The following is a 14,637-nucleotide window of genomic DNA, read 5'->3' as shown; positions in this document are numbered from 1 at the left end:
GAGTGCGGGAAAGGCCACACTCGGTCCGCCACGCACCGTCAGCTCGTGTCCGGGTCCCCGCGTGGACCGAGCAGCTCCGTGACCGCCGACACACCAGCGTCCGTGGACGTCCACGGTGACCCCCGCCGCGTGGATCGGCGGGTCGCGGCTGCGCACAAATCCACGCACACGAAATAAAGCAAAGTGAACACCTTACCGAAACTTTTCTCCCTTTTCTGCATTGGTCGACCCACGTCCACGACCCACGTCCACGACCCACGTCCACGACCCACGTCCACGACCCACGACCACAGCACCACGGGGACCCGGGACCGGAGCGGAGCGGCTGTCTGCCGGGGGACGCGGCTTTGTTGGCGGGGAACGATCCAGCACGGAGACCGCGGAAGAAAAGGGGGGGGGGGGCACCGGACAGCGACACGCAGGAGGGGCGGCACGGAGATGCGGGCTGTCGCGGGGCGTCACGCAGCGTGGGGAGCGCGTTAATCCACAGGCAGGCAGCGGAGACCCGGACCACAAAGAGACGCTCCGTCCGCCGCGCAGCGACAGACCGACTGAGGACCACCAGGGGTCTGCGCGCTGCCGCGACCGGCGCCTGACGTGGGAGTGGGGATCGCGCACAGGAGAAGGGGGACGGGTCCCTCCTGCGCTCCCCCAGCACCGACACGGTCACGCAGCTCACTCACAACTCACGGCTTCCACGCAGCCGGAACCCGGTTCCGCCAGAACCAGACCCACTCACCGTCCTCTACCGGTGCTCCACAAGCCGGGACTCCTCCGTGGGTTCTCCAGAGACGTCCCCACGGAACCCTTCAGGGCGAACAGCACACACCTCCACGTGGATCGGACCCAGAACCGGTCCTGCGTGACGCGACCCAGCTACAGGTGCTCATCCGCCCGGGGTGTGCGTGGCCAGAGCCGGAGTCCCCACGCGTCAGCGGCCGAGTGGCGGGAGCCGAGAGGAGTCACGCGTCATTAGGGCCGAACGTGTCCATCCGTCAGCAGCGGGACGTGACACCCCCACGGTAGGGTCACCCGCTTATTACCGGCCGCGTCACGTGCGCGTCACGGGAACGCCCACTTATCCGTGGACCCCCGGGTGTCTCAGGCGCAGACACGCAGGACGTGGAGACGGAGGGACAGGTGTGTGTCTGGAGGAGCGCGTGGCGCGGCGTGACCGTCAGGACAGGTCGTCACGCGCGCTGCTGACCTACAACCCCACGTGACTCCACCCTGGTCGGGTCACGCGGACCGGTTTCCAGGTGAGTGGACGGTTGAAGCGTCGGTTCTGCGTTCCGATTGGATCCGAGGCTGCGTCCAGGTGTGACTGACAGCTGGGCAGCCGCGCGTGTCCGTGGAGCCGCGCGTGTCCGTGGGCGTGGAGGTAATTAACCCATTGTGTGACGGCTGCAGCCACCGGAGGAAAACCCACGTAATTAATGATTCCTTCCAAGCCGCGGCCCACTGACCCCACTCCCGATTCACTCCAGAGACACGGGGCGTGGAAATAAAACGGAGACAAATCAAATAAAAACACAATAAAATAAAATAAAATGAAGACAAATAAATAAAGTCAAAGTAAAATAAACTGCAGACGAACAAAGTGATCCTGGATGGAATGAGAGCAGTACTGAACATTATGGTCTGGTTTCAGGTCCACCTCAGTGACGCCAGAGGTTTCAGGTGATCCAGGATGACGTCACTCATCCCGCTCGTGTCTTCATGAAACGTCACCCTGACAGCTGAACGTGACCCAGCTGATGGATGAATGTGGGGGTGGACATGAAGTCCACCTTCGTCCAGCGTCTCTTCAGTAGGGCACAAACAAACAAACCCCCCCAGAACGGGGCCACGGGCACTCAGAACCCCCTTCCTTTCATCAGGTCATGTGACAGGGGGACGCTCCTGTCCGTCACGCCGTTCCCACACGGTCCAATCGGTGATTCTGAGTGGACAGTGACGCCCCCCCCCCCCCATCAAGCCTCCATACCAAACAGTGTTCCAACACAATGTGAAAGGGTGTAAGTTCCTGCCTTCTACGTTGTGGTGGGGGTGGGGGGTTGGGGGTGGGGGGCCACGGCCCCAGCAGTAATGAGACGGGTCAGAGATGTTCTGGTTCTGAGTGATGAGCTGCATTAGAGCCGACAGCTGTTACCTCAGTAATTAGTCTGGTCCTGGATTGAATTAGTCCGACGTGTGTGTGTGTGTGTGTGTGTGTGTGTGTGTGTGTGTGTGTGTGTGAGGCTACCACCACGCTCCCTGTCCCCCCCCCCACTGCATTCCTCCAGCTACTCATCCTCCAGCAGAATGGAAGATAGAGACCACAGCGAGGGGGGGTGGCTGTCACCAAGATCAGGTCTTCATCACACGGAAAACTCCTCTTCCTCAGGTCACACAGATGAGATAGACCAGAATGAACAGACCAGAACCTCATCCTGATCTCAGAACCTCAGACCAGAACCTCATCTGCAGACCAGAACTTCAGACCAGAACCTCAGACCAGAACCTCAGACCAGAACCTCAGACCAGAACCTCATCCTCAGACCAGAACCTCATCTGCAGACCAGAACCTCAGACCAGTACCCATCCTCATCCCAGTACCCCATCCTCATCTCAGTACCCCATCCTCATCTCAGTACCCCATCGTCAGCCCAGAACCTCATCCTCAGCCCAGAACCTCATCCTCATCCCAGAACCTCATCCTCAGCCCAGTACCCATCCTCATCCCAGAACCTCATCCCCAGCCCAGAGCCTCATCCTCAGCCCAGCACCCCATCCTCAGCCCAGTACCCCATCCTCAGCCCAGAACCTCATCCTCAGCCCAGAGCCTCATCCTCAGCCCAGAACCTCATCCTCATCCCAGAACCTCATCCTCATCCCAGAGCCTCATCCCCAGCCCAGAGCCTCATCCTCAGCCCAGTACCCATCCTCATCCCAGAACCTCATCCCCAGCCCAGAACCTCATCCTCAGCCCAGTACCCATCCTCATCCCAGAGCCTCATCCTCATCCCAGAGCCTCATCCCCAGCCCAGAGCCTCATCCTCAGCCCACCAGCAGCTCCACCCACCCTCTGGTTAACACGGGGTGAAACACGTTGAGGTCTCTGCAGTCCTCACTGAAAGCCGAAGCCGGACACAGACGTACCTTGGCGTACAGCTGGAGGTGCCCAGAACAAACCCTGAGGTCCTGAGGTGGTCCTTCTCCTCTGTAGTCCACACAGTCTCAGGACGACCCGTCAGCAGGACGCTGGACCCGGTTGTCTCTGGGCTCCAGATGGGGGATCATCCGCTGCACCTCCCGGACCAGTTTCCCAGCGTCTCCCTCCTCTTCCTCGCCGTCTCTGGGTTTGTGGCGGGGAGCGGAGCCTCCTCTCCTATTTAAAGCCCCCCAGCAGGTCCCCAGTCAGCAGCACACTCCAGCTCATCCAAGAAGCTGACAAGCAGCGTTAGGGAAGGCAGCGCATGTTGCTCTAATGGACCTCATTAAGCTCTACTTACAGATGTTCTCTTAACATAATTGATCTGCAGCGAGTTGAGAGGACGGCAACCTATTCCCCAGCCCCCAATTATGGCCCGGTAATTAGATCCCCAACCTCCAGTTCTCCACATTCACCCTTCTAACATTCCGAAATATCAAAGTATCTCTTTCTCTCAAAGCGACCGCCCCCCGCCTCCCCCCACCGGCTCACCTCCATGTCTCCTCTCCCCCCCTCCCACCCAAAGACACTATTGACAGTCAGATCTGCTAACCTTTGTAGTGGAGCCAGACTTAGCAGAGCTCCTCCGCTGACAGAGCTCACTCACGGCTCCTCCTCCTCAGCATCGCTCCATCGGGAGCAGAGACAGAAGGATGGAGAAAGAGACAACGTGGAGTCATCAGGCTCTGCACCAGGCTGGTGCTGAGAACATCTGTCAGGGGATCGTCTGGTCTTTCCCATAGTGTCTTTCATCTTAAGTAATTCCTCTGATGGCAACTTTGAGCAGAGAGAGGAGGGAGGGGGCGCTGGGAATGATGAGGTGATTGTGCAGCTTTTTATAATGTCAATCAGTGTCACTCCCATCACCTGTCTAATTAACCAGAGTGCTAAAACAGAGAGCAGTGGGGGGGGGGGGTGCTAATGTCACACGTGAAGAAGGTGATTCCACCCGGATGAGTCTGATGCGCTGCGTGTTTTCAGCGTTGAATGAAATGACTTGTCGTCTTCACGTCGTCACCATCCGTCTGTGTGGAACATGACCCACATGAAGTCCTCCTCGTCTGTGTGTTCCTACCCCAGGGCGTGTGAACAGAGGACGCTGTGGACCTGCAGGAGGGCAGTCCCACCACAGACTTACTGTTAGAGCATCACTCATGTTTCATGTGTCAGAGGCTGTTTCAGGGGTCAGGCTGTGTGTTTGAGTTCAGCGTCACAAACAGGTCTGCTCAAAGGTTAGTGGGCAGGGGGTTCAGCTGTTAACCCTTCACATGCTCTGCCTTCAGACATGCAGTTGGTCTCACATGATCTCATTTACACTCTGTGCCTCTTCTGTCTTTGCAGGTCTGACTGTCCCACGACGTGAATGAAGCGCACCTCGGAGCTGGAGCGAGTGATGTACATGAAGCTGCTCTTCATTGAAAGTGTTTGTTGTGTTCTTTGGTTCTATGTATTTCATTCCATTTGGAGACACTGTAGAGGTCAACAGAACATCAACTGATCGATGTATTTCTGTTAGACTAAGCACGTCTTACACCCCCCAACACGGAGGTGGTGACCCCGCCTTCTTTAACCCATCCACAACCCATTTATCTTCTATTCATCACTTCATCAGGTCACGGGGAGCTGGAGCCTACCCCAGCTGACTTAGAGAACCCGGAGAGAACCAACACAGAGCGGGACTCCAACCTGGAACCGCCTTGCTTTGCGGTAACAGTGCTACCCAGTGTCCCACCCTGCAGCCCTCCCTTCTTTAACCCGTACCAGAGTTTTGCAGAATGACCAGCAGGTCCCATCTTTAAGGACATAGAACTGGTCTACCATCAGATCATCTGGTGTTGTGTCGGCCATTTGTAACCCAGTGCTCTGTGGTTCCATTCTGATGTCCATGTAGGAGCTCTGATTGTGGTCTGGGGTCATCAGGGTCACTCTGGACATTCTGTGGTTCCCCAGCGTGGGGCTCCATGTATGGTGACATCATCATCAGAGAACGGTCTCAGAGAACGCGGACTAGCCTTCAACATGTCCACCAGAGGGCCTAGCATTCCTGGCACCGCTGTGAGCGACTCACCCAGACGTCACCCAGACTGCAGTTTGGCCCGTAAGTCGAGTGACACGTTGAATGAGTCGCCAGCTCATCGCGGGGCCACACCTACGGTCAACTGGGAGTGGTCACGACCCCTCAGCTGCACGTTTCTGGAGGTGGGAGGAAACAGGACCCAGAGACAACCCACAAAGACACAGACAGCTCCTCACCACCGCTGAGGTGGTGACCTTTATTTAACCTCCATCTGGACGTTTCTCACTGAAAGTAAATCGTGCTGTTTAACACACCAAAGCGTGGCTGAATGGTGAAAAATCAACAGATTAAATACAATCCACTTAGATTTTGCAACTTTCACTCAAATTTTGCACCTTTGAAGTTATTAAAGTGAATTAAATGCACATCCCTATGGATGTGATGCATCTTAGATTGAGCAGTGCAATGCGTATTTTAATCTGGTGCATAAAGTTGCACCACTCAACATCTTGCAGTTCGTTTTCTGTGATTTTTTTCTTGGTTTTTGCAGATGTTCCTCAAACACCGAATGAAACCCAGGATGCTCCAGAGGACTTCTAACACCCAAGTAAAGGTTTTCATGTGGATGTGGAAATAAAAAAAATAATGCAGTCACATCCATCAGATCTGAGTGTTTATCTGATCAGAAACATTTCAGGTCTCCTCCTGATGGTCTCCTCCCTGAGCTGAGGGTCTGACATTTACGAGAAGACACCTGAGCTGTAGAGGAGGCTTCTTCACAGAGGAGACAATACCGCTACCCTACGCTAGGCTACCTCTGTCTCTCTCTCTCTCTCTCTCACACACACACACACACACACACACACACACACACACACACACACACACACACACACACACACACACACACACACACACACACACACACACACACACACACACACACACACACACACACACACACACACACACACACTAAAGGTGATACGCCATGGGACTGTCTACACTAACAACCAGAAAGGCTGTCCTTAAAGACACAGCCAGTAATTGCTGCCAGGAAATGACCTTCAAGTAGGGTCAAGGGATACATAATTTTAATGACAACTGTTCCTCTGACCTGCAGGTCGACTACTATCGTCTGCCACAAAAAGAAGTGGTAGGACTAACTACCAGAGCCCCCTCTCCTCTAAAAATGTGGAGGATCACCTTTGGTAACGGGTCAGAAGGGAGTAATCCAACCCTCCAGAAGAGTCCCGTCCCTCCTTAAGTCCACTGAGAGTTCACGAAGACGACCTCACTTAGGCACCTGCTCATTTAGTCTGAATACAGAATGAGAACAGTCATAGAGATAGGACTGCTGTAATAGGCTGACAGTGTCTGTGACCGTGAACAGGAAGTAGAAGACAGTGGCCAATGGGCAGCAAGCATGGGGCAGTAGCAGCTTCAGAAACACTCAAACACAAGAGACCTGCTCATCCGTCACACAGTGAACCGCTAACAAAGGAACAGTGCTGAATGTGCTGTCTACCCCAGGACCCCACTGGACCACACGTGTAAATTGGGGTGATTTTTGGTCTGATTTCAAGATAAATGCCCTCAGATTACGGGAAAATAAAATGTTGCCAGGTTTGATGATGGTGGGATTGTATTTGGACAAAATCATTGACAAAAATAAAACATTTTGCATTGCCCTCCAACACACAGAACTATTTAAAGAAACATTGACTTATCTAAAAAAAACCACTCAATTGTAGAAGTCGTCCGTGGCTTATTTGGATGTTACTGTGTGATGGCTGTGAGTCCTTCTAAATGATTGTCTACAGGTGTCTCCCAATTAAAATGGATGAGGAGGGCGGGGTCATCTAGATCACAATATATTTTGTCTGAACATTTGAAATGTTTATATGAAATTTGTCACTCATTTAACAATCCCTAAAGTAACCCCAATTCCATTGTGAATGTTCAGGGATCCATGTTAATCCTTGCAGGGAATTTATAATTGACCAACAAGGCAGCCGTGGATCCTCAAGTCGGTCCTTCGTCAAACCTTAACGCCAGAGGCGACCAGACCATCTCTACTTTTGTAGGTGACTTTTAAAAACATACTATTTTAGACCACTTTTCACTGACTTTATTAGATTCTGTTTACTCTTGCAGTGCTCATTGCTGACAGATGTCAGCTTGTGACAGAACATTAAAGCTTGAACAACAAAACAAACCACGCACAGTAGCCCGTAGAACCTTTGTGTCTGCACCTACCCAGAACCAGCTAGTACAGGAAGTACACCATCTAGACCGGTGGTTCTTAACCTGGGTTCGATCGAACCCTAGGGGTTTGGTGAGTCGGTCTCAGGGGTTCGGCGGAGGTCAAGACAAAACACCCAACACATCGTGTCGGGTGTTTTTGTCGAACACACACAAATCACTGTGTTGGTTTGACACATCGTGTCAATTGGTGATGACACGACGCCTTTAGCCATCACTGGTTGCAGGTGATCATGCTACATCGATTAGCCTACCTGTGCTACAGAGGATTTTGCGCACTCAGTAGTCGATTTATGCCTGTCATGATGGTACGTCATAGTCCTTCTACCTGGTAGTCCTTCTACCTGGTAGTCTTTATACCTGGTAGTCCTTCTACCTGGTAGTCCTTCTACCTGGTAGTCCTTCTACCTGGTAGTCCTACCTGGTAGTCCTTCTACCTGGTAGTCCATCTACCTGGTAGTCCTTCTACCTGGTAGTCTTTCTACCTGGTAGTCCATCCACCTGGTAGTCCTTCTACCTGGTAGTCCTTCTATCTGGTAGTCCTTCTACCTGGTAGTCCTACCTGGTAGTCCTTCTACCTGGTAGTCCTTCTACCTGGTAATCCATCCACCTGGTAGTCCTTCTACCTGGTAGTCCTTCTACCTGGTAGTCCTTCTATCTGGTAGTCCTTCTACCTGGTAGTCCTACCTGGTAGTCCTTCTACCTGGTAGTCCTTCTACCTGGTAATCCATCCACCTGGTAGTCCTTCTACCTGGTAGTCCTTCTACCTGGTAGTCCATCTACCTGGTACACATACCTGCTGCAGGCCAGCAGGTAGACGGACTACCAGGTAGACGGACTACCAGGTTGCAGTTGATTGTTCATTAGGAGTCGTGACTCTTACTGCTATTCACCTCCCACTGAGTCAAATCAGTGGGAGGTGATTTATTTATATATTTATTTATATATTGACAAAAAACACTTTTCATGACATCGATCAGGACTGCAGGGCAGCATGGTGGCACATGGTGTGTGTTCTCTCCGTGTCTGTGTGGGTTCTGTTGGGTTCTCTCTGGGTTCTCCAGCTTCCTCCCACCTCCAGAAACATGCAGCTTGAGAGAATTGGTTGGTTTTCTACAAATAAATGGATGAGTGGATCTGAGCACCGTCTTTATTTATCACTCATTATTTCTCCACGACTAAGCAGTTCAGAGAGAGAGAGCACAATGGAGAAGAAGCCAAATGAGTCACAGACATTAATCATTGATTGGTTATTCAAATATTCCCAAGTGATTGGTTAATTTGAGCACATGCAAACATTTAGCTGGTTGTGAGACAAAAGAAGCAGCGCTGAAGCAGAAGCTTACAGGAGGAGTGACAGCAACACCACCTCCAGAATGTGGTTCCAATCCGTCCTGCCGTCATGTGGTATGGGACTGTTCAGACGACAAATGAGATATCCGATATCAATCTGGACAGGCTAAAAATTGGATATAGGTGACCAGTCTGAACAAGACCAAAAAGACCAATGAGGGCTGACTCATGACTTTAGCTTCACCTCTAAAGCTGATCTATGCATACATTCATCAGTTCATCATAGAAACTGTTCACAATGTCACAAACGACTCGTCTATAGTCAGACCTTTATGGAAGGTAACTGTCAGCAATGATAACATGCATACACACACACACACACACACACACACACACACACACACACACACACACACACACACACACACACACACACACACACAGACACTCACACACACACACACAGACACACACACACACACACACACACACACACACACACACACACACACACACACACACACACAAATATTTCAGCAGGTGCTAAATGAGAAGCGTGGACGATGCAAAGCAACATATTAGTACTGACTCCAGTCACTGTGGTTTCTTTGGGCATCTTGGACTAAAATGATGTGTGTGTTCACACACACTGCTGTGTACCTCAACAGCAATCAATCAGCCTTAATCCAAAACCAATTTACTCTGCCTGAAGAGGAAAATATCTTCTAATCTCTTGCCGACAATCCCTGATTGTGTTTCTGGGCTTCAGCTGACAGTCAGGCTGTGGCGCTTCGACCAGGAAGTTCATATTAGATCTGTGGTCGCCATGGTAATAAATAATTATCATCACAACTAATTAACAGTCTATTACTACTCATGGCTATCCCTTTTCTTTCACTGATGATGGAATATGGATTTCTCCAAAGCATTTTCTCCATATATTTTGCTAACCCTCCCCAACCACACACACACACACACACACACACACACACACACACACACACACACACACACACACACACACACACACACACACACACACACACACACACACACACACACACACACACACACACACACACACACACACACACACACACACACACACACACACACGGCATGAGAGACAGATTAATTATCTCTGTACAAACAGGTAAGCAATGTGTCGGTCTGTGCCAATAAACCACATTAAATTAGATCTAATCTCACTCTGGATTACAGGTTTCAATACAAACAGGATTGTTTTAAACATGAATTTAGACTGTAGCTTTGGCATTGGGATTGTTTTTGTTGTCCATCCATTAAAGCTGAAATAGACACATCTCTATGCAACAGAGCAACAGTTACCTGAGCCTATTACCATCATACAATACGAGCAGGAACCTGTGGAAATTCCTCAGTAAAACCATTATATCAGATTTCCTCTTGTTTTTCTTCACCGTCACAAGAAAACAAACAGTTGTTTCCGTTGAAGCCGCAACGTCTCCGTGTGTGTGGGACGGACGAACGCCAAGACGAAGGCCGCTTCGGCGTTACGGTCCGGCCATCCGGGTAGACGCCGGCTTTGTGAGTTGGGTCCTGGTGAATAAAGCATCGGGGTTCCCCACACGACAATCAAAGAATATAAACCGCTATGTTTGTGCTCATGAACCTTTGAGCACTCGATGGAGAGTGTAGGGCTGGTCCAGGGTTCCACAACCGGGACGAAAACCACATTGTTCCTCCTGAATCCACGGTTCGACTATAGGTCTAATCCTCCTCTCCAGTACCCTGGGATAGACTTTCTCTAGGAGGCTGAGGAGTGTGACCCCCTATTGTTGGAACACACCCTCTGGTCCCCCTTTTTGAAAAAAGGGACCACCGCCCCAGTCTGCCAATCCAAAGGTACTGTCCCTGACTGCCATGTGATGTTACAGAGACGAACATCCAGAGACTTGAGGTGCTCGGGGCAAATGCCATCCATCCCTGACATTCCCTCATCGCTTCTGCCATCCGGATTACACAATATGCAAAGCAGGAATCAATATGTTGGGTCAATTCTTTCCACGTGATAACATAATGAACACGGCTGTATGCTTGGATCCTTTAAAACAACATATCGCTTCAGGATTTTGGCTCCTATGCATAATTTCCCTCTGGGATTAATAAAGTATCTGTCTGTCTGTCTTTCTGCCTGTGTCTGCCGATCCACCCATCTATCTATTGATCTTTAATATTTTTTGTTGAATTTAAGGGAATAAAATAAACCTGAACAGAACAGAACAGAACAGAATAACCCTGATTCTGTACACTCTACATGTCTGCTTCAGAAGAACTCAGATGAACATGTCAGGGGTGAAGACTGACACAACTGATCCTTCTGCCATGAACTCTGAAATGTAATTATGTTGACAGAGGGACAAATATGCACAGAGTGTCACAGTGAGCCGGGTCTCACCATTGTGGCCGCTGATATACAGACCTATGGGAATCAATTGTGTCATTAAACTGCAAATTGGTATTGTGGTGTTGTGTCGTTCAAATCCCCAGGACGGACAGGCCTTGAGTCACACATACTGACAACAACGTTGATTGATGTAGAAGAAATGTCCTTTTCATTCCATTTTTACATGGAACATCTTCTTTGTTCAGGTTTCTACTGACGGCTGTCCTGCACTGCCAGGGCAGTCTGTTGATGTCCACACCCAACGCCCATCTAGAGGACAACATATGGCTGAATCCTGCTGCACCGTGTCTGACGGTGAGTACAACTGTTTAGGAATACACTGAGCACTGAGACAGGGGCTTGTTATACAGTGTGATTGCAGGAGGAAGTGAGCCACCTCCATCCTTTTCAGAACCACTCTCTGTGAGCTATTGGATGCTACTGTCAAGTAAAATTATTCTGATTCTTCAAGAACAGGCAGCGAAACATTAGTCACCTGGAGAAAGTGGTGGAGTGTATTTATGCAGGGTAGACAGGAGGTCAACTAACAGCTTTTTTTTTTACACCAAAATAATATTGATATCAGGGAACTCTATCTGGAAAGCTGACCTCAGCCTGGATGCCACGGCATCATTTCTTCACTCTTTTGACCAGTATGAAAAATGGTTTGTATGCTGGGAACACAGCAGAGCTAAATCCCAACCACTGTTCACACAAACACATTGTTAGAGACTTCCTCACTGTATGGAAGGTTTATCCTACTCAAGTTTAACTCAGTCATATCAGTAGTTTAAATCAGAGTTAAATGGCACTGTGAAATGACTTCTTGTGATGGCATGAGAGGAACACTAGCCCAGTGTCTCTGCTGTGGGAGTAAACCCTTCATACCATCTGATTGTACATTAATGTGTTTAAACACCCTGGAAGGATCACTTCATAGTGTGATTCAAAAGACACAATAAAGAAAAGAAGCAGAAGAACTGGTGAGTTTGTCTTTCCAATCAGACGGCAGAGATGGAGGCCTCCTAAGAAACTAGAACTGGTTGAGTTGAATCCCCCTGATGTACACCTAACGGGTGGTGAGCAGAGAGGGACAGAAACAGGATGATGCTGATGATTCCTAGTGATGAGACGGCTCACAAGAAGCAACGATGTGGGGTAAAGCAGTCAGGGTTCCACCCCCTGACCAATCACGTGGTTCTAAAGAACGAGGCTGTGTCTGCCTCCAGTTCCCTCATCTCTGGTGGAGAGGAAAAGACACTCCAAGGAGAGGACACACCACGAACAATGTCAAATAAAACACCCGTGACCCACAGGGTAACAGCCCTCTAGCTGTGTCTCCAGAACATCTCACCTTCTCTGTTCCTCTGACAAACTCATTTCTGATCCAATACAACCTGCTGTCTTCTAGAGAACCTCAACATCTTCATTTCCTCTGCCTCAAGCCCCACTTCCTGTCTTCTGTTCACCACCACTGTCTCTAATCCATCATGACTGTCCTCACCACTGTCTCTAATCCATCATGTCTGTCCTCACCACTGTCTCTAATCCATCATGTCTGTCCTCACCACTGTCTCTAATCCATCATGTCTGTCCTCACCACTGTCTCTAATCCATCATGTCTGTCCTCACCACTGTCTCTAATCCATCATGTCTGTCCTCACCACTGTCTCTAATCCATCATCTCTGTCCTCACCACTGTCTCTAATCCATCATGACTGTCCTCACCACTGTCTCTAATCCATCATGTCTGTCCTCACCACTGTCTCTAATCCATCATGTCTGTCCTCACCACTGTCTCTAATCCATCATGTCTGTCCTCACCACTGTCTCTAATCCATAATATGTCCTCACTTCTGTCTCTAATCCATCATGTCTGTCCTCACCACTGTCTCTAATCCATAATCTGTCCTCACCACTGTCTCTAATCCATCATGTCTGTCCTCACTACTGTCTCTAATCCATCATGTCTGTCCTCACCACTGTCTCTAATCCATCATCTCTGTCCTCACCACTGTCTCTAATCTGTCCATCATGGCTGTCCTCACCACTGTCTCTAATCCATCATGGCTGTCCTCACCACTGTCTCTAATCCATAATATGTCCTCACTACTGTCTCTAATCCATCATGTCTGTCCTCACTACTGTCTCTAATCCATCATGACTGTCCTCACCACTGTCTCTAATCCATCATGGCTGTCCTCACCACTGTCTCTAATCCATCATGTCTGTCCTCACCACTGTCTCTAATCCATCATGTCTGTCCTCACCACTGTCTCTAATCCATCATCTCTGTCCTCACCACTGTCTCTAATCCATCATGACTGTCCTCACCACTGTCTCTAATCCATCATGTCTGTCCTCACCACTGTCTCTAATCCATCATGTCTGTCCTCACCACTGTCTCTAATCCATCATGTCTGTCCTCACCACTGTCTCTAATCCATAATATGTCCTCACTTCTGTCTCTAATCCATCATGTCTGTCCTCACCACTGTCTCTAATCCATAATCTGTCCTCACCACTGTCTCTAATCCATCATGTCTGTCCTCACTACTGTCTCTAATCCATCATGTCTGTCCTCACCACTGTCTCTAATCCATCATCTCTGTCCTCACCACTGTCTCTAATCTGTCCATCATGGCTGTCCTCACCACTGTCTCTAATCCATCATGGCTGTCCTCACCACTGTCTCTAATCCATCATGTCTGTCCTCACTACTGTCTCTAATCCATCATGTCTGTCCTCACCACTGTCTCTGATCCATCATGTCTGTCCTCACCACTGTCTCTAATCCATCATGTCTGTCCTCACCACTGTCTCTAATCCATAATCTGTCCTCACTACTGTCTCTAATCCATCATGTCTGTCCTCACCACTGTCTCTAATCCATCATGGCTGTCCTCACCACTGTCTCTAATCCATCATGGCTGTCCTCACCACTGTCTCTAATCCATCATGGCTGTCCTCACCACTGTCTCTAATCCATCATGACTGTCCTCACCACTGTCTCTAATCCATCATGTCTGTCCTCACCACTGTCTCTAATCCATCATGGCTGTCCTCACCACTGTCTCTAATCCATCATGTCTGTCCTAACCACTGTCTCTAATCCATCATGTCTGTCCTCACCACTGTCTCTAATCCATTATGACTGTCCTCACCACTGTCTCTAATCCATCATGGTTGTCTTCTGTCCAAGCTGTATTTTGTCCAAGTTAAAAGTATTTTGAATGTTTCCAGCGCTGCACCTTACTTGTCATGACTACATTGGAACATGTCCTGTAACACGTTAGATTTTTGAGTATATAATAATGGTCCTATTTAATAACGATGTTATGAAACAATGACTTCATGCATTCACCCTATCGCTGCTTTGTCAGCTGTCTGTCCTGCGTTTGGCAGCTTGTAAACTGTTGGTCTGAGCTTCTGATGTTTTAAAAA

General features: G+C 49.6%; 1 protein-coding gene and 1 long non-coding RNA gene across 3 annotated transcripts in view; one reads left to right on the top strand and one right to left on the bottom strand.

Annotated features, from left to right (window-relative positions):
• lmo3 (LIM domain only 3) overlaps positions 1 to 864 on the bottom strand; it is a 39,344-nt gene extending 38,480 nt beyond the window's left edge. Inside the window, exon 1 of one of the 2 annotated variants that reach the window (XM_068307473.1) lies at positions 740 to 864. Coding sequence is in view for 1 of the 2 variants with exons in the window: in XM_068307471.1 (XP_068163572.1) it covers positions 197 to 221 (25 nt within the window). In the remaining variant the exon portion in view is untranslated. Of the gene's footprint in view, positions 1 to 196; positions 351 to 739 lie in introns of those variants that run through there. The other variant, XM_068307471.1, reaches the window with a different exon arrangement.
• An 18-nt stretch (positions 865 to 882) lies between these two features.
• Positions 883 to 5,444, top strand: LOC137589616 (uncharacterized). The gene is made up of 4 exons (XR_011034235.1): positions 883 to 1,022; positions 1,106 to 1,259; positions 4,274 to 4,425; positions 4,535 to 5,444. It is a non-coding gene; the product is annotated as an uncharacterized lncRNA (long non-coding RNA).
• Positions 5,445 to 14,637: the final 9,193 nt, after the last annotated feature.

Source organism: Antennarius striatus, chromosome 22 (assembly GCF_040054535.1).
Source record: "Antennarius striatus isolate MH-2024 chromosome 22, ASM4005453v1, whole genome shotgun sequence".
NCBI lineage: Eukaryota > Metazoa > Chordata > Actinopteri > Lophiiformes > Antennariidae > Antennarius > Antennarius striatus.
This window is presented reverse-complemented; position numbering and strand designations above follow the sequence as displayed.